Consider the following 25,643-nt stretch of genomic DNA (forward strand, 5'->3'; position numbering starts at 1 on the left):
CCAACTCTGGTTCTCTGATCATGGGATGATAGGGGAGGCATAGGCTCTCGCCACCAGGCAAGTGCCAGGGGAGTTGGGCCGCCCCCAGAGTAGGCTTGATCTGCCAGAGAGCTGACAGAAGAGTCCAGGCTGGGAGGCAGGGAGGGCGCTCCGCAGTGGTGGACGGAGGGAGGCAGAGGAGGAGGGGTTGGGGGGGGTTATGGCAGGATGGGAGGTGCTGCCTGGCCTAGATTATTATTTTATCATCGCCAGTGCGAGCAACAGTACATTCTTCAACAAGATCCCCCCCCCCACACACACTACACTGCTCTCTGCTCTGAGGTACAGGATCTGGCACCTCTAGTTGTTACGGAACCTATTTGCCAGGATCCAGTACCTCTCGTGGAAATATTTGTTTATGTTTTCCATATAGAATCATAGCCGTGGGATTTGTGCTGCAGCACCTCTGATAAATTGAAATACATTTGTCAAAGTTATAGAAATAGGACTAATGCTCTCTGTTCAGAAAGATATTAAATAATTCAGAACACTCCACCAGGATTATGCCTATAATTTAGCCATAGAGGATCAATAGCTCCCTTAAAAAAATGTGCCTAGCTGTGAATTGTGTCTATGCCAATCCCAAGGTGTCAGGAAAGCGCGGCAAATCTGTCAGTGAACAGCATGCAGCCAAAACAGGCCTTTTGCAATATTTCAAATAAAATCGCGGGAAAACACAGGTTGGAAAGCAAATGTCTTCAGATGAAAAGAGAAGTGTCTAATCTGTCTGTATGCTGCTAAAATATTTGAGCAACATCCAAATAGGCCTAGCGAACAGTAGCCTAGGTACAAAGTAAAACAAGAGAGTGCATCGGACATCGCCGGCGAGTGAGCTGGGCATCATTGGGTGAGTCAGTGAAAGCTTTTTTAGAGCTATACTTTCCTCCTCATATTGTACAATGTCTCCACACACCTAGGCCCAGGCTATTAATGGATTCAAGACAAGGTTGTTTTTTATTGATTTCAGATTCTCAGTTTGTCAGTGTCAAAGTAGCCTGTCATTTTGATATTGGGTGCAGTCTTAAAAAGACTCTGCTATGTCTCCAGTCATGTAAAATTATGTACAATTGCATTATTTATCAAATGCGTTTATAAAAGGCCAAACTTTTCCAGGAAACTATAGGCTAACAATGTTCCAGAACCTCAGAGCCCCCCAGGTAACCCTACTCTCGCGCTCACTTTTTGTTCCGTCACCTCCCGATTTACAAATTATGCACTGGGTAAGAGAAAAACAACTCTGTCTCTTTATCTCTCATTTCATTCTGGAAATTAGTTGGAGAAGTCTGGGGAACCACATGCATCCTTCACAGATGGTTCAATGAAATATTAATAATCAAAAAGAACATCATATTTTATGTAAAAGATCATAAAAGTTTCCAACATACTGTAAAACTCTCATAATTGAACTAATTGGGACCTGTAAAGAATATAATACAATTCGCCTTGTATGAGTGAGCTATGTAAGTGGGTCCTGTTCAAAGCATTCAAGGAATAGAAAATAAATGAATAGAAACAGAATAGAATAGAACTCTACTGTATAAATGGGGGATACGTACAGGTGTTGGGAGATCCGTTGGGTGTGGGCAGGTAGGAGCCAGCTTTCCAGGACTTGGCCTTGAAGCCCTTCTTGCAGCGCTGACAGTCCTGTCCCGTGGTGTTGTGTTCACACTGACACTGGAGGTTCCCCTCTTGCAGCAGGCACAGCGACGAATGCAGGTTACACTTACACCTGAGGACAAGGGACAGGAAGAAGGGTGTGAGAGTGTGTGAAAGGAGGCACAGAAGTGTGCATGTGTGTTTTTTTTCAGACGCTTACGCCAAGAGGTGATGACAAGTGTGTGAAAGGGTAGCAAAGGCACAGGAGTGTGTACTCGCTTAAGCATATTGCAGCGACTTTGACCCAACACCTAGGCACCTTGTCAAGAAGTTCAGATCCCTTGGGAGGGGGGGGCGTGCAAAGTTGTCATCAAGGAAAAGGGTGGCTGCTTAGAAGAATCTCAATATGAAATGTATTTTTATTTGTTTAACACTTTTTTGGGTTACTACAGGATTCCATATGTGTTACTTCATAGTGTTGTCTTCACTATTATTCTACAATGTAGAAAATAGTCCAAATAAAGAAAAATCTTAGAATAAGTAGTTGTATGAAAAATGTTGACTGTTACTGTATACTTCCATTCATTTTTTCAAATGGTACCGGGTGACCTTAAGACAAGTCTTGTGAGGCCTGTGGGCATCCTAGAGCAAAACCTTTCCACAGAGGGGTCATAGTAGTGTGTAGCCCAAACTGTTCGGACGCTACAGACTGAAGTTGGCAGATCAGCTGTACCAACTTCAGATGAGTCCCAAGATGCAGAAATGGAGACCACCATCGTGTTCTTTAGAGTCTCATTTTTCCATAGAGGGGTCATAATCGTTTCTAGGTAAAAACCGTTCGAACGCTACAGACGATTTGTGAGAAGACCGATTTTCGGGATGTCTCGTGGTCTTTTTACGGGGATTTTTTTATTATGCTAATTAGATTTCCGGGGAGGTGTGGACATGAACCTTAGGGGGTTGAAGCCCCCATGCAGTCTTTTTAATGTGATTTTGGGACAGTGGAATGCTCAGTCTGATTGTGTGAGCGTTAGGAAAAAAACATTTAATATGAAATTAGAGATATGTACATACACAGCCTGATTGGTTGATTGGATGGTCTAGAGCCCACCCCCACTCCTTACTCCTTCAAAAAACAACAACAAAGGCACATGGTATTCAACCTGTCAGTTGGAGCTGGAGTTGAACCCTGAAAGTGATGAACTTCCACAGGTGTGTAGGCTTCTTTGTTTTGTCATCAAAACAAAAAGGCATACAGTACATAATGCATCTTCATTTGTTGTATCATTGTTGTACTGTTTTCAATAGGTCACCAGAAGATGCAGGACCAGAACAGCCTATTTGCATGTGAGACCATCCTGGCCTATACCCTGTCTGCCATCTATTCATTGCAGAATGCCATGATTATCTACAGGGCTAACTATAGGCTTCTGCATTTCAGAGGCCAAACACATACTTAGTATTGCTTGTTGTGTTAGGCCTATGATGCAATGGCCCATGGTGTAATATTCAGTATCATCACAAAGTATATTCATAATTTTGCTAAATTTATTGACATTTTTCTAATGAGTAAACACTCTTGAATTCCGATGTTGAAAGCCAATAAAGAAACCAGACTGCAATGAAAGGTTGTTGTCAGTTCGCCTTGTAACATTATGCGGCGGCAAAAAATTCCATCCCACCTGAACAGGTTGAAATTCCACTTTTTGACTTCATAGTGTGGAAATATCATCAAAAAAACTGCCCTTCCCATTTAACTTATCCCAGTCGGAATGAATGCCGTAACTTAACCGTAGAGTTGTTTCTGTGTGGCTAATATGCCTAAATTATCTGGTGTTTATGTGGGAGATGTGTGCCTAAATACAAGATGATGGGAGATTAACTCAGTTTACTTGTCAAAAATAGATGTTTGTCCAAGGATGTCAAGAAATGACGTGAATCTGTGATATCTTGTTGCATTCGTATGTGTGACTAAATGAGCGCCTTTTCCAGATGAGCGGCTGGATTCCAATACGGATTGTTTCCGCTGGAGTGAACAGATATCTGAATGTCTGCATAATATATTCAAAGAATAAGCCCTGTATGCTGGCAAAATGACCACCTCAATCTTCCTCTCTCTCTGTCTGCCAATCTCTTTCTCTCTCTGCACGCTGGGAGTGTTTGTGCATGCTGGGAATTGTATGAGCGAGTGTTGTCTGGAGTTAGATCGCCAGTTTTTTCTTTCTAGTTTTACTTCTCTTGGTGGTTTTCCTTTTCCTATGCATGATTAAGGTGATTGTTTTAATTTTTTTGTTGTGGTTGAATTAAGTATATTGTTTTTCTTGTTGAAATTGTCCTAGCTTTGGCGTGGATGGCGACCCACATGGAGACGCCGTCCCTGTCACTTCGGCACGGCTTTAGGTGTGTTACTGAAGCTAATGTCACTGTGGAGGAGTTTCTGGTCGCCGTAGGAGAAAAGGTAGGCTATGAGAATGTTGCTTATGCGTCACGGATGAATAAAGCGGTGGTGTTTTTTCTTAAAGAAGAGTGTCTTGTTGATCGGATGGTTGAGCATGGCGTACCTCTTAAAGGTAGGTTTATTCAAGTTACGCCGCTTTTTTCTCCGTCAACAAGGGTAACGATTTCGAATGTACCGCCGTTTATTCCCAATGAGCTATTGGAGCGTGAGTTATTGCGGTTTGGGAAGTTTGCAAGTTCAATTAAGATTGTCCCGTTAGGTTGCAAACCCCCGGCTCTGAAACAGGTTATGTCGTTTCGGCGACAGGTGTTTATGTTTTTGGACTCACCGGAGCTGTCTTTGGAGTTATCGTTTAAAGTCAAGTATGACAACAGACTGTATATGGTTTATGCTAGTATGGGTAGTCAACAGTGTTTTGAGTGTGGGGATGTTGGCCATAAGCGAAATGCTTGCCCGAAAAGGGAGAAGGCGGAGGGAGGGGCGCAGGAGGTCCTCGTAACGCCTGGGCCCACTGATGTAAGGAGAGGTGGCCCGACAGTGGTAGAGCAGTCACAAGCACCTGTTGCTGAGGAACAAGTTGTCTGTGGTAAGTACGGATCTGGAGAGCAATTTCCTCAGACTGGGGGGGGGTGCCCAGTACAAGTGATGGGTTACAGGAGGGGGTTCATGTGAAGCTAGTCTCCCAGGTATTGGAGGAGATGCCCACTACGAGTAATGGGGTAGAGGAGGGGGTTCAGGTGGGGCTAGTATCCCAGGTAGTGGAGGAGATTCCCGGTACGAGTGATGGGGTGCAAGTGGGGAGTGTTGAGAGGGATGTGGCTGAGGGGAGTCAGATGTGGCCTCAGTTGAGGAGGATCAGGAGAAGGATGTGGATATCTCTCTTGATATGATAGCAGCTGTTGATGACTCAATTTACAATCTAGAGGAGGTAAATTCATTCCTGGTTAAGACTTTTGGGAAATCTGTCAAATTGGCAGATTTATTTTATGATGATAAGTTTGTGAGGTCAGCTGTGATGTTACAGAAGACGGTGGGATTAGAACAGTTGAGTGAGAAGAAGAGTTTTCGCTTGAGGAACTGTGTTACTGCTGTCACGGCATCAAAACCCTTGTAAAACTGACCATCCTACCAATCCTCGACTTCGGTGATGTCATTTACAAAATAGCCTCCAATACCCTACTCAATAAATTGGATGCAGTCTATCACAGTGCCATCCGTTTTGTCACCAAAGCCCCTTACACTACCCACCACTGCGACCTGTACACTCTCGTTGGCTGGCCCTCGCTTCATACTCGTCGCCAAACCCACTGGCTCCAGGTCATCTACAAGACCCTGCTAGGTAAAGTCCCCCCTTATCTCAGCTCGCTGGTCACCATAGCAGCACCTACCTGTAGCACGCGCTCCAGCAGGTATATCTCTCTGGTCACCCCCAAAACCAATTCTTCCTTTGGCCGCCTCTCCTTCCAGTTCTCTGCTGCCAATGACTGGAACGAACTACAAAAATCTCTAAAATTGGAAACACTTATCTCCCTCACTAGCTTTAAGCACCAGCTGTCAGAGCAGCTCATAGATTACTGCACCTGTACATAGCCCATCTATAATTTAGCCCAAACAACTACCTCTTTACCTACTGTATTCATTTATTTATTTTTGCTCCTTTGCACCCCATTATTTCTATCTCTACTTTGCACTTTCTTCCACTGCAAACCAACCATTCCAGTGTTTTTTTTACTTGCTATATTGTATTTACTTCGCCACCATGGCCTTTTTATATTTTTATTTATTTTTATATATATTTTGTTTGCCTTCACCTCCCTTATCTCACCTCACTTGCTCACATTGTATATAGACTTATTTTTTCACTGTATTATTGACTGTATGTTTGTTCTACTCCATGTGTAACTATGTGTTGTTGTATGTATCGAACTGCTTTGCTTTATCTTGGCCAGGTCGCAATTGTAAATGAGAACGTGTTCTCAATTTGCCTACCTGGTTAAATAAAGGTGAAATAAATAAATAAATAAATAAAAGGTAGTGGGAAACGTGGTAAGGTTAAGAGAAAGTTAAAACAATGATGATGATCATGCCTCATAGGGTGTTTTCTTCTCTTTGTCTGGTTTCTCTGTGGTTTCTTCTGCTTTTCCTTTCTCTTTTCTATATGGAGGTACTAAGGGTAGGTTCTCTCAATATTAATGAGGGAAGGGACAGGAATAAGAGGGCTTGGGTATTAGGAGTAATAAAACAGAAAAGGCTTAATGTAGATTTTCTGCAGGAGACCCATAGTGATGAGGCTAATGAGGTTGACTGGGGTATGTGGTGGGAGGGACAGCATATACTCAGTCATGGTACTAATTTCAGTGCTGGGGTGGCAATTTTGTTTTCCTCAGGCTTAGGGGTGACTGTGGTATCTACAACAGAGATTGTCACGGGTCGGGTTTTATTAGTCAAGGCAGATTTTATTTTTTTATGTTTATACTCCTAATGAGGTTAGAGAGCGTATTGCTGTATTTGGTAAAATAAAGGAAACCTTAAGACAGTGTGACCAAGAGGAGTGTATGGTTTTAGGGGGGGGACTGGAACTGTAATGTGGATTTTACTGTTGACCGCACTGCTCAAGACCTCACCTGCAGTCAGCTACTTGCCTGTCTGGTCTATTAACTTCTTATGGCTGCAGGGGCAGTATTGAGTAGCTTGGATGAAAAGGTCTCAGAGGTGCCCAGAGTAAACTGCCTGCTCCTCAGTCCCAGTTGCTAATATATGCATATTATTATTAGTATTGGATAGAAAACACTCTGAAGTTTCTAAAACTGTTTAAATGATGTCTGTGAGTATAACAGAACTCATATGGCAGGCAAAAACCTGAGAAAAAAATCCAACCAGGAAGTGGGAAATCTGAGGTATGTAGGTTTTCAACTCATCGCCTATCGAATACACAGTGGGATATGGTTCAGTTTGCACTTCCTACGGTTTCCACTAGATGTCAACAGTCTTTAGAACCTTGTCTGATGCTTCTACTGTGAAGTGGGGCCGAAGGATAGGGGAATGAGTAATGTCTGCCATGAGCTGACCATGCTCTGACCATGCGCGTTCACATGAGAGGGAGCTCTGTTCCATCGCACTTCTGAAGACAATGGAATTCTCCGGTTGGAACATTATTGAAGATTTATGTTAAAAATATCCTAAAGATTGATTCAATACATCGTTTGACATGTTTCTACTGACTGTTACGGAACTTTTGGACATTTCGTCTGCTTTTAGTGAACGCACTTCGTGACTTTGGATTTGTTTACCAAACGCGCTAACAAAAGTAGCTATATGGCCATAAATGATGGACATTACCGAACAAACATTTCTTGTGGAAGTGGGAGTCCTGGGAGTGCATTCCGACGAAGATCAGCAAAGGGAAGTGAAGATATATAATGCTATTTATGACTTTTGTTGACTCCACAATTTGGCGGGTAACTGGCTTCCTTTTGTGGCTGAACGCTGTTCTCAGATTATTGAATATTGTGCTATTGCCGTAAAGCTTTTTTGAAATCTGACACAGCGGTTACATTAAGAACAAGTTTATCTTTAATTCTATGTAAAAACATGTATCTTTCATCAAGATTTATGATTAGTATTTCTGTTATTTGATGTGGCTCTCTGCAATTTCTCCGGATATTTTGGAGGCATTTCTGAACATGGCGCCAATGTGGCATTTCTGAACATGGCGCCAATGGGATTTGTCTCTTCTAAAAAATTGCCGACCTGTTGCATTGCTGTGTGCAGAATATAAAATTGTATATAAATGTCTCTCAAACAGGTTGAAAGAGTATCATGGGCTGTTGTTCCACAAGGACCAGTCTTACTGTGTACCTGACCGCTCTATTGTTGATAACTTGTTTTTAATAAGAGATGGTTTAAAAATGTGTAAACTGTCTGATGTGAATGTGGGTTTACTTTCTTTGGATCAGGAGAAGGCCTTTGACCGTGTGGACCACCAATACTTGTTCAAAACAATGAAAGCCTTTGGGTTTGGGGATGTTTTTTTGTCTTGCATGAGTTGACTGTATGCTGGGGCCTCATGTATGGTGAAGGTGAGGGGTGGTTTAAGTTGCCACAACCCTGTTCAAAGGGGTATCAGGCAGGGATGCCCAATTTCAGGGCAGTTATTTTGTCTGGCAATTGAACCAATGCTTTGTTTTTTAAGAGTGAGGCTTACTGGTTTCTCTGTGCCAAGAGTAATGATAGCACTGTATGCGTATGCAGATGACGTGACAGTTTTTATTACAGGGAGTGAGGTTGTTAAGGTTCTCTCAAATGCTCTAAAGGTGTATGAGGGGGCCTCCTCAGCAAGAGTCAATTGGGAAAATAGCGAATCGTTGTGGGCAGGTCCGCTTCAGACGGGGTCCGCTCCATGGTTACCAGGGGGGCTTCAGTGGGGCAGAGATGGGATGAAGACTTTGGGGGGTTTTCTAGGCTCCAATGTCTTTCAGAAAAATAACTGGGAGGGTGTAGTGGAGAAAGTGTGTGCCAGATTGTCAAGGTGGAAATGGGTGTTACCCCAGCTGTCTTATAGAGGAAGGGTTCTGGTTGCCAAAAATCTAGCTGTCTCTACCCTGTGGCACAGACTAATGATTTTACGGCCACCGGGGTGTCTGATACAAGAACTTCAGAGGACCCGTGTCAATGTATTTTGGTCTGGATAACATTGGATTAAAGCTGCGGCCCTGTGCCTGCCACTGCACGAGGGTGGGCAAGTTCTGGTGGACATTTCTTCCAGGATCATGGCTTTCTGGCCTCAAGCAGCCCAGAGACTGTTGTACAGTGACTGTTCTAGCTGGGTCGACACAGCCTACACATTGATGAGGAGAGCGGGCTGTTTGGGCTTAGACAAGCATCTTTTCCTCTTAAAGCTAGAGGGGGGTGATTTGTCTGGCTTGACTCCATTTTATGAGTCTGTTATGCAGGCTTGGATAGTTCTTGTCACGTCCCGTAAGGCCGGCACGCCACCAGGGATGTGGCTTTTTGAAGAGCCTATTTTTTTTACAACACTGCCATCCAGTCCTGTGCTATGGGTTCAGCCAGCCTACGTTCATGCCTGCTAGGTGTGGGGTGTACCAAGCTGGGTCATCTGATGCGGAGCAGGAGCAGATCGTTGGAGGAGCTGGGAGAAAGAGCGGGGATCTGATCATCTCGCCTACTGAGGAAGGTCGTAGCTGAGGTCTTCAATTCCTTGCCAGTACTTCATCGGCAGTATGTGATTGACACTTCCAATTCTGATCGGTGGACGGAGGGTCTGGATTATATGTTCCCTGCGCTGAATGTTAGTGCTGCGGCGGGGGCATTCGAGGAGGACGTGGGGATGCTGCTTTCCATCCATACCCCGGGGCTGGGGGAGTTCAAGGCGGTGGGAAAGAAGGCCATGTACATAATGTGTAAAAGTGTCCCGTGCTTCTACCCTAGAAGGGGTAAAATCGACGAGGTGGGTGGGGGTGTTTGATCCAGGTGCCTCCCCAAAAGGCTGTTGGCGGTCTGTATACAAATTGCCTATTGAAAAGAGGACAGCTGACCTCCAGTGGAGGATAATACATGGAGCCATAGCCACCAATATGCATCTGGTACACCTGGATCCTACTGTTGGGAAAGGGTGTCCATTCTGTGCACATCTGTTCTTACAGTGTCCCAGGTTGGTCAGGATGATTGACCTGATCACTAGCTGGTTTTCAGCTCTGTTTATATTTGGTTTATATTATATACAGTTTATATATTTGGGCTACAGTATAGGTTTAGTCGAAGGGGTGTAGTTATTTTGCTTAATTTTGTGTCAGGGGCAGCTAAATTAGCAATATGGAAGACACGAAAGAACAATATTCGGGGACAGGGGTCTGTGGATGTGGTGGGAATGCTGGAGGGGATGTTTGCAGCAAGACTGAGTGTTGAGTTTGCCTATTACAAAATGGTAAAAAAATATTGATCTGTTTATGAGTATATGGGGTATTCAGAGGCTGTTGTGTTTAGTTACTGTGGAGGAGGATTTGGTGTTGTGTTTTTAATTGATGTGTAACCATGGTTTTGTATGAGTGTTTATCGTGTTGTGGGTTCCCAGACGCAATAAAGGTTATTTAAAACTCAATCTCTCTCTCTTTCTCAATATCCTCTCTCTCTCTCTCAATCTGTCTCTCTCTCAATTTCCTCTTTCTTTCTCAATCTCCTCTCACTCTCTCACCAGTTCTCTCCTCCACTGCTTCCACTGCATTAGCTTCATTAATTTTGTTTGATGATAGCACCGAGCTCCACTACGTAGTGGAGGAACGCACACTAATGCCCTGGACCAGCACTAAATATCACCATGATAATGCCGTGGAACAGAGCTACAGTTGAAGTCAGAAGTTTACATGCATTCAGTTTACATACATCATTAAAACTCATTTTTCAACCACTCCACAAATGTCTTGTTAACAAACTATAGTTTTGGCAAGTCGTTAAAGGACATCTACTTTGTGCATGACACAAGTCATTTTTCCAACAATTGTTTACAGACAGATTATTTCACTTATAATTAATTCACTGTATCACAATTCCAGTGGGTCAGAAGTTTACATACACTAAGTTGACTGTGCCTTTAAACAGCTTGGAAAATTCCAGAAAATTATGGCATGGCTTTTGAAGCTTCTGATAGGCTAACTGACATAATTTCAGTCAATTGGATGTGTACCTGTGGATGTATTTCAAGGCCTCCCTTCAAACTCAGTGCCTCTTTGCTTGACATCATGGGAATATCAAAAGAAATCAGACCTCAGAAAAAAATTGTAGACCTCCACAAGTCTGGTTCATCCTTGGGAGCAATTTCCAAACGCCTAAAGGTACCACGTTCATCTGTACAAACAATAGTATGCAAGTTTAAACACCATGGGACCACGCAGCCGTCATACCGCTAAGGAAGGAGATTCGTTCTGTCTCCTAGAGGTGAACATACTTTGGCGCGAAAATAGCAAATCAATCCCAGAACAACAGCAAAGGACCTTGTGAAGATGCTGGAGGAAACAGGTATAAAATAATCTATACCACAGTAAAATAAGTCCTATATCGACATAAGCTGAAAGGCCGCTCAGCAAGGAAGAAGCCACTGCTCCAAAACCGCCACAAAAAACTGCACATGGAGAAATGTCCTCTGGTCTGATGAAACAAAAATATAACTATTTGGCCATAATGACCATCTTTATGTTTGGAGGAAAACGGGGGAGGCTTGCAAGCCGAAGAACACCACCCCAACCTTGAAGCACGGGGGTGGCAGCATCATGTTGTGTGGGTGCTTTGCTGCAGGAGGGTCTGGTGCACTTCACAAAATAGATGGCATCATGAGGGAGGAAACTTATGTGGGTATATTGAAGCAACATCTCAAGACATCAGTCAGGAAGTTAAAGCTTGGTCGCAAATGGGTCTTCCAAATGGACAATGACCCCAAACATACTTTCAAAGTTGTGGAAAAATGGCTTAAGGACAACAAAGTCAAGGTATTGGAGTGGCCATCACAAAGCCCTGACCTCAACCCTATAGAAAATGTGTGGGCAGAACTGAAAAAGCGTGTGCGAGCAAGGAGGCCTACAAACCTGACTCAGTTACACGAGCTCTATCAGGAGGAATGGGCCAAAATTCACCCAACTTATTGTGGGAAGCTTGTGGAAGGCTACCCGAAACGTTTGACCCAAGCGTAACAATTTAAAGGCAATGCAACCAAATATTAATTGAGTATATGTAAACTTCTGTCCAACTGGGAATGTGATGAAAGAAATAAAAGCTGAAATAAATCATTCTCTCTACTATTATTTCACATTCTTAAAATAAAGTGTTGATCCTAACTGACCTAAGACAGGGAATTTTTTACAAGGATTAAATGTCAGGAAATGTGAAAAACTGAGTTTAAATGTATTTGGCTAAGGTTTATTAAAACTTCCGACTTCAACAGTATATAGCATCATGATACCGCCCTGGACCAGAGCTATATAGCACCACGACGCATTGTCAATGCAGTACCGCAGTAGAGTAAACAGTGTGGTAATACTAGTCATTAACATAGCATAGTTGAGTTTTGCCAATTCCATTGTCAGTAGACAGTTTCACATTGACAGAAACTTCCCTCTGATCAAATCGAGAAGTTGGCAGGGAGACGCCACACTCCATCCACACGTCCACTTAGTAAAACAAACACTCACAGGCACACACACATGAACACACACTAAGTCCACTTAGACAGGGGAAATTGCACTCTTTCTATGGGGGCAGGCTTGCTGCATTCCCCTATGACTCCATGACATTCTCTATCTATCTCTCTCTCGCTCACACACACACATGTATGCACGCACGCACACACACCTGCTTCCCCAACTCCTGACACTCACCTTCTCATCTCCACTATTGCACAACTTTTGTTTTTCCGGATGAGTGACGGTGACACTGAGGGTTTTGAAGAGTGTGTGTCTCTCTCTCTTCTGCTCTCCTGCTGAGGACAGCTTGTGGTGGGATTTCTCAGTCTCTCTACTTTACAGTCCCTCCGCAGACAAATAATACATGGGCCACGATCATATTTTAATGTGCAAGATGTCTAACTGCTGTATATCCCCCACTGCAAAGTCATCAACGTGAAGTAAGTGGAGCGGAGAAGGAGAGAGCTCTTAATCAAGGGACGTGAAGATAAGACAGCAGGATTCATCACACAGAAAGAGAGAGAGAGAGATATGCAAACGCATCCCTCTGTCCACTAGTTAGTAGCCCCACTCGCGCAGATGGACAGAGACGGTGGGCTGTCTGTCTTTGTGCCTGCCTGTCTGTTTGTATGGTCTGAATTAAGTTGTGCACCTGTCTCTCTCTATCTCCCTCCCTGGCAGTAACGTACAATGTGTGCTCCCCCTGTGTGAGAGAGACCTGTGTGTCTGTGTGTGTGTGTGTGTGTGTGTGTGTGTGTGCGTGCACGTGTTTGTGTGTGACGCGGGGAGGAAAGCCAGTTGGAGAGATGCGGCAATTAGGGGAATAAATACGAATAAAACATAAACAAACATCAAGGGAGCGTTGTGGCAGAGGGAAGAAGCGAGGGAAGGATAGAGAAGAGGAGGAGAGTAGGACTGGGGAAGCAGCCGTTAATAGGCCTTTAACTCTCTGTCTTTAACGCCTGTTCCTTCCTCTCTCTCTCGCTCTCTCTTTCTCTCTCCAGGGACTCAACCATCACTCCCTCTCCCTTTCCCTTGATCATTCTCTCTCTATCGCTGGCCCAATAGTTCCCTCTTTCCTGGTGTGGAACTCTTCTCTCTTCTCATTTAGAGTGACACCCTGAATCTCTTTCTGCCCATCCTACTCTTGCCCTCTCTGTCTTTCCTCACTTTCCATGTCTCTCTCTCTCTCTCTCTCTCTCTCACCCAATGGACCATACAGTGTAAAGTTATTGGGTTGTGGGGGCAGGGGGAGGATGTGAGAATCCCTTCCTCTGAGATGAAGGGATGATGTAGGATAAGAGGAGGGTTTACTATTCTGCTATAGGGGAGTCAAAGCACTGCCAATCTGACTTGCTCCTTGACTGCAGGGGAACACCAGGAGGACAGTCCGCATGGATGCTTCTCTAACTGGGATGGCAGACACACAGCAGGGGAGATCTACCTCCTGTTCTTTCTCTCTTTATTAGTCTGTTTTTCTCTCAATGTAATTCAAGGGGCTTTATTGGCATGGGAAACATTGTTTATATTGAAGTGAAATGGAGAAAAAAAAAAGTGAAATAAACAATAAAAAGTTAACCGTAAATATTACACTCACGCAAGTTCCAAAAGAATAAAGACATTTCAAATGTCATGTCTATATACAGTGTTGTAGTGATGTGCAAATAGTTAAAGTACAAAAAGGAAAATAAAAAAATAAATATGGGTTGCATTTACAATGGTGTTTGATGCCCTTTTCTTGTGACAACAGGTCACAAATCTTGCTGCTGTGATTGCACACTGGTATTTCACCCAATTGATATGGGAGATTATCAAAATTGGATTTGTTTTCAAATTCTTTGTGGGTCTGTGTAATCTGAGGGAAATATGTGTCTCTAATATGGTCATACATTTGGCAGGTTAGGAAGTGCATCTCAGTTTCCACCTCATTTTGTGGGCAGTGCATAGTCAAATATGTCCTTAATTTTGGGTCAGGTGGTCAGGTTTCTGCCACTGTGTACTCTCTGTTTAGGGCCAAATAGCATTCTAGTTTGCTCTGTTTTTTTTTGTAAATTCTTTCTAATGTGTCAAGTAGAGGTCGAACGATTTATGATTTTTCAACGCCGATACCGATACCGATTATTGGAGGACCAAAAAAGCCGATACCGATTATCGGCCGATTTTTGTATGTATATATATATATATATTTGTAATAATGACAATTACAACAATACTGAATGAACACTATTTTAACTTAATATAATACATCAATAAAATCAATTTAGTCTCAAATAAATAATGAAACTTGTTCAATTTGGTTTAAATAATGCAAAAACAAAGCGTTGGAGAAGAAAGTAAAAGTGCAATATTTGCCATGTAAAAAAGCTAACGTTTAAGTCCCTTGAGAACATATGAAAGTTGGTGGTTCCTTTTAACATGAGTCTTCAATATTCCCAGGTAAGAAGTTTTAGGTTGTAGTTACTATAGGATTTATAGGACTATTTCTCTCTATACCATTTGTATTTCATATACCTTTCACTATTGGATGTTCTTATAGGCACTATAATATTGCCAGCCTAATCTCGAGAGTTGATAGGCTTGAAGTCATAAACAGCGCAATGCTTGAAGCACAGCAAAGAGCTGCTGGCAAATGCAGAAAAGTGCTGTTTGAATGAATGCTTACGAGCCTGCTGGTGCCCACCACCGCTCAGTCAGACTGCTCTATCAAATATCAAATCATAGACTTAATTATAATAACACACAGAAATACGAGCCTTAGGTCATTAATATGGTCAAATCCGGAAACTATCATTTCGAAAACAAAATGTTTATTCTTTCAGTGAAATACGGAACCGTTCCCTATTTTATCTAATGGGTGGCATCCCTAAGTCTAAATATTGCTATTACATTGCACAACCTTCAATGTTGTCATAATTATGTACAATTCTGGCACATTAATTACAGTCTTTGTTAGGAAGAAATGGTCTTCACACAGTTCGCAACAAGCCAGGCGGCCCAAACTGCTAAATATACCCTGACTCTGCTTGCACAGAACGCAACAGAAGTGACACAATTTCCCTAGTTAAAAGAAATTCATGTTAGCAGGCAATATTAACTAAATATGCAGGTTTAAAAATATATACTTGTGTATTGATTTTAAGAAAGGCATTGATGTTTATGCTTAGGTACACATTGGTACAACGACAGTGCTTTTTTCGCGAATGCGCTTGTTAAATCATCACCCGTTTGACGAAGCAGGCTGTGATTCGATGATAAATTAACAGGCACCGCATTGATTATATGCAACGCAGGACAAGCTAGATGAACTAGTAATATCATCAACCATGTGTAGTTAACTAGTGATTATGTTAAGATTGATTGTTTTTTATAAGATAAGTTTAATGCTAGCTAGCAACTTACCTTGGCTCCTTGCTGCACTCACGTAACAGGTAGTCAGCCTGCCACACAGTCTCCTCGTGGAGTGCAATGTAATCGGCCATAATCGGTGTCCAAAAATGCCGATTACCGATTGTTATGAAAACTTGAAATCAGCCCTAATTAAATCGGTCATTCCGATTAATCGGTCGACCTCTAGTGTCAAGTAATATTTTTGTTTTCTCATCTAATTGTGTTGTTCATTTCTCTGTAGGTGATGGCTTTGTTATGGAAGGATTGGGAATTGCTTCCTTTTAGGTGGTTGTAGAATTTAACGACTCTCTTCTAGATTTTTATAATTAGCGTGTATCAGCTTAATTCTGCTCTGAATGCATAATTTTTGGTTTGACGTTGTATACGAAATATATTTTTGCATGCAGAGTCTCAATTTGGTGTTTGTCCCATTTTCTCTTACTCTCATTCTCTGTTCGATCACTCTCTCCCTCTGTCTCGCTCGCTTACTTTCTCTCTTTGTTTCTCCCTCCTGTTCTCTCTCTTAGTCTGTTTCTACCTTTCTCTCTAGTTCTGTCTCTCTCTCTCACCTCTCTCTTTTGCTGTCTATCGCTCTTTCTCTTTCTCACAATGCATGGAGCGCTAAAAAAACGTGTCTTCGCTGTTTGGAAGGATAGGACTGGGTTAGTTCTATTGGCGTTTTGCTTTTCTCAATGTCTGCATCCTAAATAGCTAATCAAAAGAGAACCTTTACACTCAAATATGTTGCATAAAGCTTACTTCATTATTTATTGTTTTAAATTATTTTCACTGCATCAGGGATAGCGTACACAGACGTTTTGGCTTTACAGCCTTCTTTTGTGTGTAGGTAAAATGTTATTTTAATTACGGACAGTGTTATGTATAACAGTCTAAATGTGGCTTATAGGAAGAAGGTGAAATCAAATTATTCATTTAAACCATGTGGAGATACAGAATAAAATGTATATATCCACATGGCTTCTCTTTGGAGTAATTTGTTGCCATAGTCACCTACTCTACATGTTGGATGAACTTTTTTGATCCCGACGCAAACATATTCCTCATGTAGTGCTCTACTTTTGACCAGGGCCCATAGGGCTCTGATCAAAAGTAGTACACTATATTGGGAATACTAGGTCATTTTGGATGTACCCAATGGATCTATCATAAGATTGGGAGTCCCATGGCGGTGCACAATTGGCCCAGCGTCGACCAGGTTTGGCCAGTGTAGGCCGTCATTGTAAATAAGAATTTGTTCTTAACTGACTTGCCTAGTTAAATAAAGGTAAAATACATTAAAAAAAGATATATATTTTGTTTTAAGTGCATATGCCAAAGAACTCATGTCTGAAAGGCCTCGCTCCAACAGCTACTGGTTAGGTCCCAAATGGCACCCTATTCCCTATATAGTGCACTACTTTTGACCAGGTACACTATGTATGGAATAGGGTACAATTTATGACACACAGTTACTGTATCTTATTTATTTAGCCAAACTGTAGAACTGTAAACTCTAGCTGGCTATTGATCACACCACTTTAGACTCTGTTCACACACGCACACACACACATACAGTGCATTTGGAAAGTATTCAGACCCTTTGACTTTTTCAACATTTTGTTACATTACAGCCTTATTGTAAATTAACCCATAAAACGATCACAATGTCTGCTCTATATTTTGACTTTTATTTTCTTGTATGAGCTTTCTATTTTCACTGTATATTTCACAGTTTACTGTGACTTGTATTTTGAAAGCAGGTTTTTAGCATTCTCTGTTTTACGCGCCAAGAGTTAATGGAAAACGGGCACGAGAGAGGAAAAGGAAAATAAGTTTTTGTTAAGGTTGTTCAAGCACCCAAGAAACAACATCTAGCTGGAAAGAGAACAATGTGTTTACTGTCTTTCAATATTGGTATTGTTTCAGAAATCTTTCTAATTATTTTGAACGTGTACTGAACGGATATTTGTGTTGTAATTGACGTTCTGAAGTCTGCTAGCAGTATGACGTTATTAACTGTAGCCTAACTCCACTGTGTGCGGGCTAATTTTAGTTAATCTTGCACCACATTATCAAGCTATTAGCATGTAATCACCTATTTGTGTAGACATTCTCATGCATTGATGCATTTGATGTGTCAAGCGCGCTAATGTAAAGGTGTGTAAAAGTGTATTGTTTGTGGACTGTATTGTTCATATTGTAAGAGCATTTTTGGTTTGTTTCTCCATCAGCTCTTACGGTGTGTTTATGGAAATAATAGCGCATTAAACTTTCATGAACGATCATTCAGAGAGTTAACCATTCATTCACATTTACATAAGTATTCAGACCCTTTACTCAGTACATTGTTGAAGCACCTTTGGCAGCCTCAAGTCTTCTTGGGTATAATGCTACAAGCTTAGCACACCTGTATTTGTGGAGTTTTTCCACTTCTCTGCAGATCGTCTCAAGCTCTGTCAGGTTGGATGGGGAGCGTTACTTCACAGCTATTTTCAGGTCTCCAGAGATGTTCGATTGGGTTCAAGTCCGGGCTCTGGCTGGGCCACTCAAGGACATTCAGAGACTTGTCCCAAAGCCACTCCTGCTTTGTATTGGCTGGGTGCTTAGGGTCGTTGTCCTGTTAGAAGGTGAACCTAAGTCTGAGGTCCTGAGCGCTCTGGAGCAGGTTTTTTATCAAGGATCTCTCCGTTCATCTTTCCCTTGATCCCGACTAGTCTCCCAGTCCCTGTTGCTGAAAAACATCCCCACAGCATGATGCTGCCACCACCATGCTTCACCGTAGGGATGATGCCAGGTTTCCTCCAGAGTTCAATCTTGGTGTCATCAGACCAGAGAATCTTGTTTCTCATGGTCTGAGAGTCCTGTAGCTGCCTTTTGGCAAACTCCAAGCGGGCTGTTGTGCCTTTTTACTGAGGAGTGGCTTCCATCTGGCCACTCTACCATAAAGGCCTGATTGGTGGAGGGCTGCAGAGATGGTTGTCCTTCTGGAAGCTTCTCCCATCTCCACAGAGGAACTCTGGAGCTCTGTTAGAATGACAATCGGGTTCTTGGTCACCTTCCCGACAAGGCCTTCTCCCCCGATTGCTAAGTTTGGCTGGGTGATCAGTTCTAGGAAGAGTCTTGAGGGTTCCAAACTTCTTCCATTTAAGAATGATGGAGGCCACTGTGTTCTTGGGGACCTCCAATGCTGCAGAAATGTTGTAGTACCCTTCCCTAGATCTGTGCCTTGACACAATCCTGTCTCAGAGCTCTACGGACAATTTCATTGTCCTCATGGCTTGGTTTTTGCTCTCACATGCACTGTCAACTGTGGGACCTTATATAGACAGGTGTGTGCCTTTCCAATCAATTGAATTTACCACAGGTAGACTCCAATCAAGTTGTAGAAACATCTCAAGGATTATTAATGGAAACAGAATGCACCGGAGCTCTGAATATTTAGGTAAATCATATACTTCTGTTTTTTATTTTTAATACATTTGCAAAAATATCTAAAAACCTATTTTCGCTTTGTCATTATGGGGTATTGTGTGTAGATTGTTGAGGAACATTTATAATTTAAAACATTTTAGAATAAGGCTGTAAAGTAGCAAAATGTGAAAAAATGGAAGGGGGTGAATACTTTCTGAATGCACTGTACATACAAATACACACCCACACACACCAGTGGAGGCTGGTGAGGGGAGAATGAATCATAATAATGGCTGGAACAGAGCAAATGGAATGGCATCAAACATGGAAACCATGTGTTTCATGTATTTGATACCATTCCACTTATTCCGCTCCAGCCATTACCATGAGCCCGTTCTTCCCAATTAAGGTGCCACCAACCTCCTATGGCACACACACACATACACACTCCATAGTGTGGAGCCAGGTCATTGATCAGCAGGCCACTGCCCCCCCTGCTCCTCCCTTTTTCCTTCCTTCCTTCCCTCCCTCCTCCCATTGTAAATTCAGCAGAGCTAATTGGACATGACTGCCTTTATGTTCCCGCTTCATAAATTTCTTTCCTCTGAAGGAGGAGGATCGATTTTCCTGGAGTGCAGTGCAGTCTTCCGGAGTGTGTGTGCTCATGCGTGCGTGAATCTCTTCAAACTATCTACGCCTCACCAATCCTATTTTTCTCTATCGCTCTCTTTTTCTTTGATGGGCTCAGTAAATCTATAACGGAACTCCCCTTCGATGATCTGGTGACCGGAAAAATTATGCGCCTGTGCACGTGCATCTCCTTCAAACGATCTTCGCCTGACCAATCATCTCTCTTTTTAATTCAATTCAATTAAAGGGCTTTATGGGCATGGGAAACATATGTTAACATTGCCAAATCAAGTGAATTAGATAACAAACCAAAGGGAAAAAAAACAATAAAAGTTCCCAAAAAATATGTCTACAGTACCAGTCAAACTTTTGGACACATCTACTCATACAAGGGTTTTTCTTAATTTTTACTATTTTCTACATTATAGAATAACAGTGAAGACATCAAAACTACGAAATAACACATATGGAATCATATAGCAATCAAAACAGTGTTAACTTCTTATGGCTGCAGGGGCAGTATTGAGTAGCTTGGATGAAAGATGCACAGAGGTGCCCATAGTAAACTGCCTGCTCCTCAGTCCCAGTTGCTAATATATGCATATTATTATTCATATTGGATAGAAAACACTCTGAAGTTTCTAAAACTGTTTGAGTTATGTCTGTGAGTATAACAGAACTCATATGGCAGGCAAAAACCTGAGAAGTTCCACTTCCTGTTTGGATTTTTTCTGAGGTGGCAGATTTTCAACCAAGCTCTCATTGAAATTACAGCGAGATATTGATGAGTTTTCACTTCCTACGGCTTCCACTAGATGTCAACAGTCAATAGAACTTTGTCTGATGACTAATGTGAAGGGGGGCCGAAGGAGACAGGAATTAGTCACCACTGCCACGAGCTGACCATGCTTTGAACACACGCGTTCACGTGATAGGCAGCTCCGTTCCATCGCTCAACTGAAGTCAATCTAATTCTCCGGTTGGAACGTTATTCAAGATGTATGTTAACAACATTCTAAAGATTGATTCAGTACATCGTTTGACATGTTTCTACTGACTGTTATGGAACTTTTGGCTATTGTTCTGAGCGCCGTCTCAGATTATTGCATGATTTGCTTTTTCCGTAAAGTTTTTTTGAAATCTGACACAGCGGTTGCATTAAGGAGAGGTATATCTATAATTCCATGTGTATAACTTGTATTATCATCTACATTTATGATGAGTATTTCTGTTGAAACGATGTGGCTATGCAAAATCACTTGATGTTTTTGGAACTAGTGAATGTAACGCGCCAATGTAAACTCAGATTTTTTTTATATAAATATGAACTTTATCAAACAAAACATGCATGTATTGTGTAACATGAAGTCCTATGAGTGTCATCTGATGAAGATCATCAAAGGTTAGTGATGAATTTTATCTCTATTTCTGCTTTTTGTGACTGCTATATTTCGCTGGAAAAATGGCTGTGCTTATTGTGGTTTGGTGGTGACCTAACATAATCGTTTGTAGTGCTTTCGCTGAAAAGCATATTTGACATCGGACACTTTGGTGGGATTAACAACAAGATTACCTTTAAAATGATATAAGACACATGTATGTTTGAGGAATTTTAATTATGAGATTTCTGTTATTTGAATTTGGCACCCTGCACTTTCACTGGCTGTTGTCATATCGATCCCGTTAGCGGAATGCAGCCATAAGAAGTTAAACAGATCAAAATATATTTTAGATTCTTCAAAGTAGATGCCTTTGCCTTGATGACAGCTTTGCACACTCTTGGCATTCTCTCAACCAGCTTCACCTGGAATGCTTTTCCAACAATCTTGAAGGAGTTCCCACATATGCTGAGCACTTGTTGGCTACTTTTCCTTCACTTTGCGGTCCAACTCATCTCAATTGGTTTGAGGTTGGGTGATTGTGGAGGCCAGGTCATCTGATGCAGCACTCCATCACTCTTCTTCTTGGTCAAGTAGCCCTTATACAACCTGGAGGTGTGTTTGGTCATGGTTCTCTTGAAAAACAAATAGTCCCGCTAAGCACAAACCAGATGGGATGGTGTATCGCTGCAGCATGCTGTGGTAGCCATGCTGGTTAAGTGTGCCTTGAATTCAAAATAAATCACCCAGAGTGTCGCCAGCAAAGCACACCCACACCATCACACCTCCTCCTCCATGCTTCACAGTGGGAACCACACACGTGGAGATCATCCGTTCACCTACTCTATGTCTCAAAGACACTGCGGTTGTAACCAAAAATCTCAAATTTGGACTCATCAGACCAGGATAGATATCCTCCGGTCTAATGTCCATTGCTCGTGTTTCTTGGCCCAAGCAAGTCGCTTCTTATTATTTGTGTACTTTGGTAGTGGTTTCTTTGCAGCATATCGACCACGAAGGCCTGATTCATGCAGACTATTCTGAACAGTTGATGTTGAGATGTGTCTTTTACTTGAACTCCGTGAAGCATTTATTTGGGCTGCAATTTCTGAGGCTGGTAAAACACTAATGAACTTATTCTCTGCAGCAGAGGTAATTCTGGGTTTCCATAGTAATTCGTTATGGATCCATAACTAAATCAACATCTGCATTTTGAAAGAGTATTTTTTTATCATTATTTTATTAACAAAATGTGTTTATTTGTTTATTAGGCTACTGTGTGCAGTCTACAATACATACTGTAGTTGACATGGGAAAGTGCCTAATTCCTTACATAAGGGAGAGCAGGCCATGTCTGTACTACAGAATGCTGGGTACACGGAAGACCGGGGATCAAATCCCCATTGGGGAGGAAGGAGAAGGCTGTCCTTGTAAATAGGAATTTGTTCTTAACTGATTCCATATGTGTTATTTCATAGTTGTGATGTCTTCACTATTATTCTACAATGTAGAAAATAGTACAAATATAGAACAATTATTGAATGAGTAGGTGTGTCCAAACATTTGACTGGTACTTGCTTAATTCATTTGATTAATATTATGATGTTTCTATTCCATGAAAAACAAAAAACCCTCTGGGTTTCTGTTAGAATGGAACGGAAAATATGGCGCTGTACAACGTGATGTCTGGCAGTACAGTACTGGGCTATTTAGCTTGTCTCAGAGCAGCACGAAACAGTGCTAAAATAGCTGTAGGCTTTTGCTTCTAACTTCAATATGCTCTTTAAATAAATAAGACCTTCACCATTTTTAACAGTATATCTAAAAATATTTTTTTCAATGATGTGACTCTCCGCCAATAATTACATTTAGAGGATTGGAGGACTCTATATTAATATTTAAGGGGCATTTTCCGTTAGGATCTGTGAGAATATCTAAGGGACTTTTATATCATTCTAAATTAATTAATAATAATAATCACTTTGTTTTTAAAGGTAACTGCATTTTGGAGATTTCATTTTCATTTAACCTAGAGTGAGCCAGAAAAAGGCCATTCTTGACATTCTCACTAATTTGTAAATTAAGCCAGTTATTTAGAATTATTTATTTCTGGAGAAACCTAACTTGTTTATTTAGCAGACATCACTTGCTTATATTCAGTCAACACATATCTTAAAAATATCATGGAATATTTTAACATTTTTGTTTCTCCATGCTTGTCTCAGAGCAGCGCGAAACGGTGCTGAAATAGACGGCCACAGCGGGAAGGGTATGTATTCTGTGCCTCTCTCTCTTCGGTTACACATCCTTGGAACAGCAGAACAGCATAACGGTCCGGGCGGCCCTTGCTGTGCCTGGTGAGCAGTTGGTCAAGTTCTGTTGTCAGAAGAGGAATGGAAATGTCAGGGTGAACCGAAAAGCTGACAAACCCACCACGTACTGTACGTTGACTCTGCCTGTCGGAGGTGGAGTTCCAGAGCTCACAGGTGTGCCTGGCATGGATTGTGATGCCATCTCGTTCCTTTTCAACACGCGAGTGAGTCAATGACTATTCAAGCCATTGACTCACTGATGAATGAAGATGATGAGCGATCGGCAAAGGCAAACTGTAATCTGCGGCCATCACGGCTCGGTAAGAAATGTTTATATATAAAAATATACAGTTGAAGTCGGAAATTTACATACACTTAGGTTGGAGTCATTAAAACTCATTTTTCAACCACATCACAAAGCCCTGACCTCAATCCTATAGAAAATGTGTGGGCACAACTGAAAAAGCGTGTGCAAGCAAGGAGGCCTACAAACCTGACTCAGTTACACCAGCTCTGTCAGGAGGAATGAGCCAAAATTCACCCAACTTACTGTGGGAAGCTTGTGGAAGGCTACCCGAAACGTTTGACCCAAGTTAAACAATTTAAAGGCAATGCTACCAAATACTAATTGAGTGTATGTAAACTTCTGACCCACTGGGAATGCGATGAAAGAAATAAAAGCTGAAATAAATCATTCTCTCTGCCATAATTCTGACATTTCACGTTCTTAAAATAAAGTGGTGATCCTAACTGACCTAAGATAGGGAATTTTTACTAGGATTAAATGTCAGGAATTGTGAAAAACTGAGTTTAAATGTATTTGGTTAAGGTGCATGTAAACTTGACTTAAACTGTATATATATATAAAAAATTCTCAGAACATTAACCGTGTGTTCGCTTGTTTTGTGCTCTTCTGTAGTTTTTTAGAGCGGGAGCAGGCGTGACAGTACCCCCCCTCTCTCTAAGGTCGCCACTCAGCGAGCCTGACGGGCCAGGCAAGACTGACGGGCAGGCCGAGGTGTGGGAGCCGGCCGAGGCGTGGGAGCCCGTTATGCACATTTGTGGCCTGCTGGAGGTCATTTTGCAGGGCTCTGGCAGTGCTCCTCCTTGCACAAAGGCGGAGGTAGCGGTCCTGCTGCTGGGTTGTTGCCCTCCTACGGCCTCCTCCACGTCTCCTGATGTACTGGCCTGTCTCCTGGTAGCGCCTCCATGCTCTGGACACTACGCTGACAGACACAGCAAACCTTCTTGCCACAACTCGCATTGATGTGCCATCCTGGATGAGCTGCACTACCTGAGCCACTTGTGTGGGTTGTAGACTCCGTCTCATGCTACCACTAGAGTGAAAGCACCGCCAGCATTCAAAAGTGACCAAAACATCAGCCAGGAAGCATAGGAACTGAGAAGTGGTCTGTGGTCACCACCTGCAGAATCACTCCTTTATTGGGGGTGTCTTGCTAATTACCTATAATTTCCACCTTTTGTCTATTCCATTTGCACAACAGCATGTGACATTTATTGTCAATCAGTGTTGCTTCCTAAGTGGACAGTTTGATTTCACAGAAGTGTGATTGACTTGGAGTTACATTGTGTTGTTTAAGTGTTCCCTTTATTTTTTTGAGCAGTGTATATTGTTTAGGTTTTCTACTGCTAAGTTTACACCTTCACTATTACAGTGGAATGTTTTGTCCAGGAAGTTGTCTAAAAGGGATTGAATTTGTTGTTGCCCAATTGTTTTTTGGTAGGTTTCCACACCTCAGTCCTTCCATCTATGGCATTTCTTAATATTATTTAGTTCCTTTGGCTTTGATGCCTCATGATTGAGTATTGCTCTGTTCAAGTAGATTTTGATTTTGCTGTGATCTGATAGGGGTGTCAGTGGGCTGACTGTGAATGCTCTGAGAGACTCTCGGTTGAGGTCAGTGATAAAGTAGTCTACAGTACTACTGCAAAGAGATGAGCTATAGGTTTACCTACCATAGGAGTCCCCTCGAAGCCTACCATTGACTATGTACATACAAAGTGTGCGACAGAGCTGCAGGAGTTGTGACCCGTTTTGTTGGTTATGTTGTCGTAGTTGTGCCTAGGGGGGCATATGGGGGAGGGAAGGCTGTCTCCTCCAGGCAGGTGTTTGTCCCCTGTGTGCTGAGGGTGTCAGGTTCTTGTCCAGTTCTGGCATTTAGGTCGCCACAGACTAGTACATGTCCCTGGGCCTGGAAATGATTGATTTCCCACTCCAGGA

At 42.2% G+C, this 25,643-nt stretch overlaps 1 protein-coding gene across 1 annotated transcript in view; it reads right to left on the reverse strand.

Annotated features, from left to right (window-relative positions):
- Positions 1 to 25,643, reverse strand: part of LOC120021827 (netrin-G2-like) — a 135,375-nt gene that overhangs the window by 54,190 nt on the left and 55,542 nt on the right. The window contains exon 3 of the mRNA XM_038965678.1: positions 1,596 to 1,768. Within this exon, the coding sequence (XP_038821606.1) occupies positions 1,596 to 1,768 (173 nt within the window). The remainder of the gene's footprint in view (positions 1 to 1,595; positions 1,769 to 25,643) is intronic.

The sequence above is a fragment of the Salvelinus namaycush genome, chromosome 26 (assembly GCF_016432855.1).
Source record: "Salvelinus namaycush isolate Seneca chromosome 26, SaNama_1.0, whole genome shotgun sequence".
In the NCBI taxonomy this organism is placed as follows: domain Eukaryota; kingdom Metazoa; phylum Chordata; class Actinopteri; order Salmoniformes; family Salmonidae; genus Salvelinus; species Salvelinus namaycush.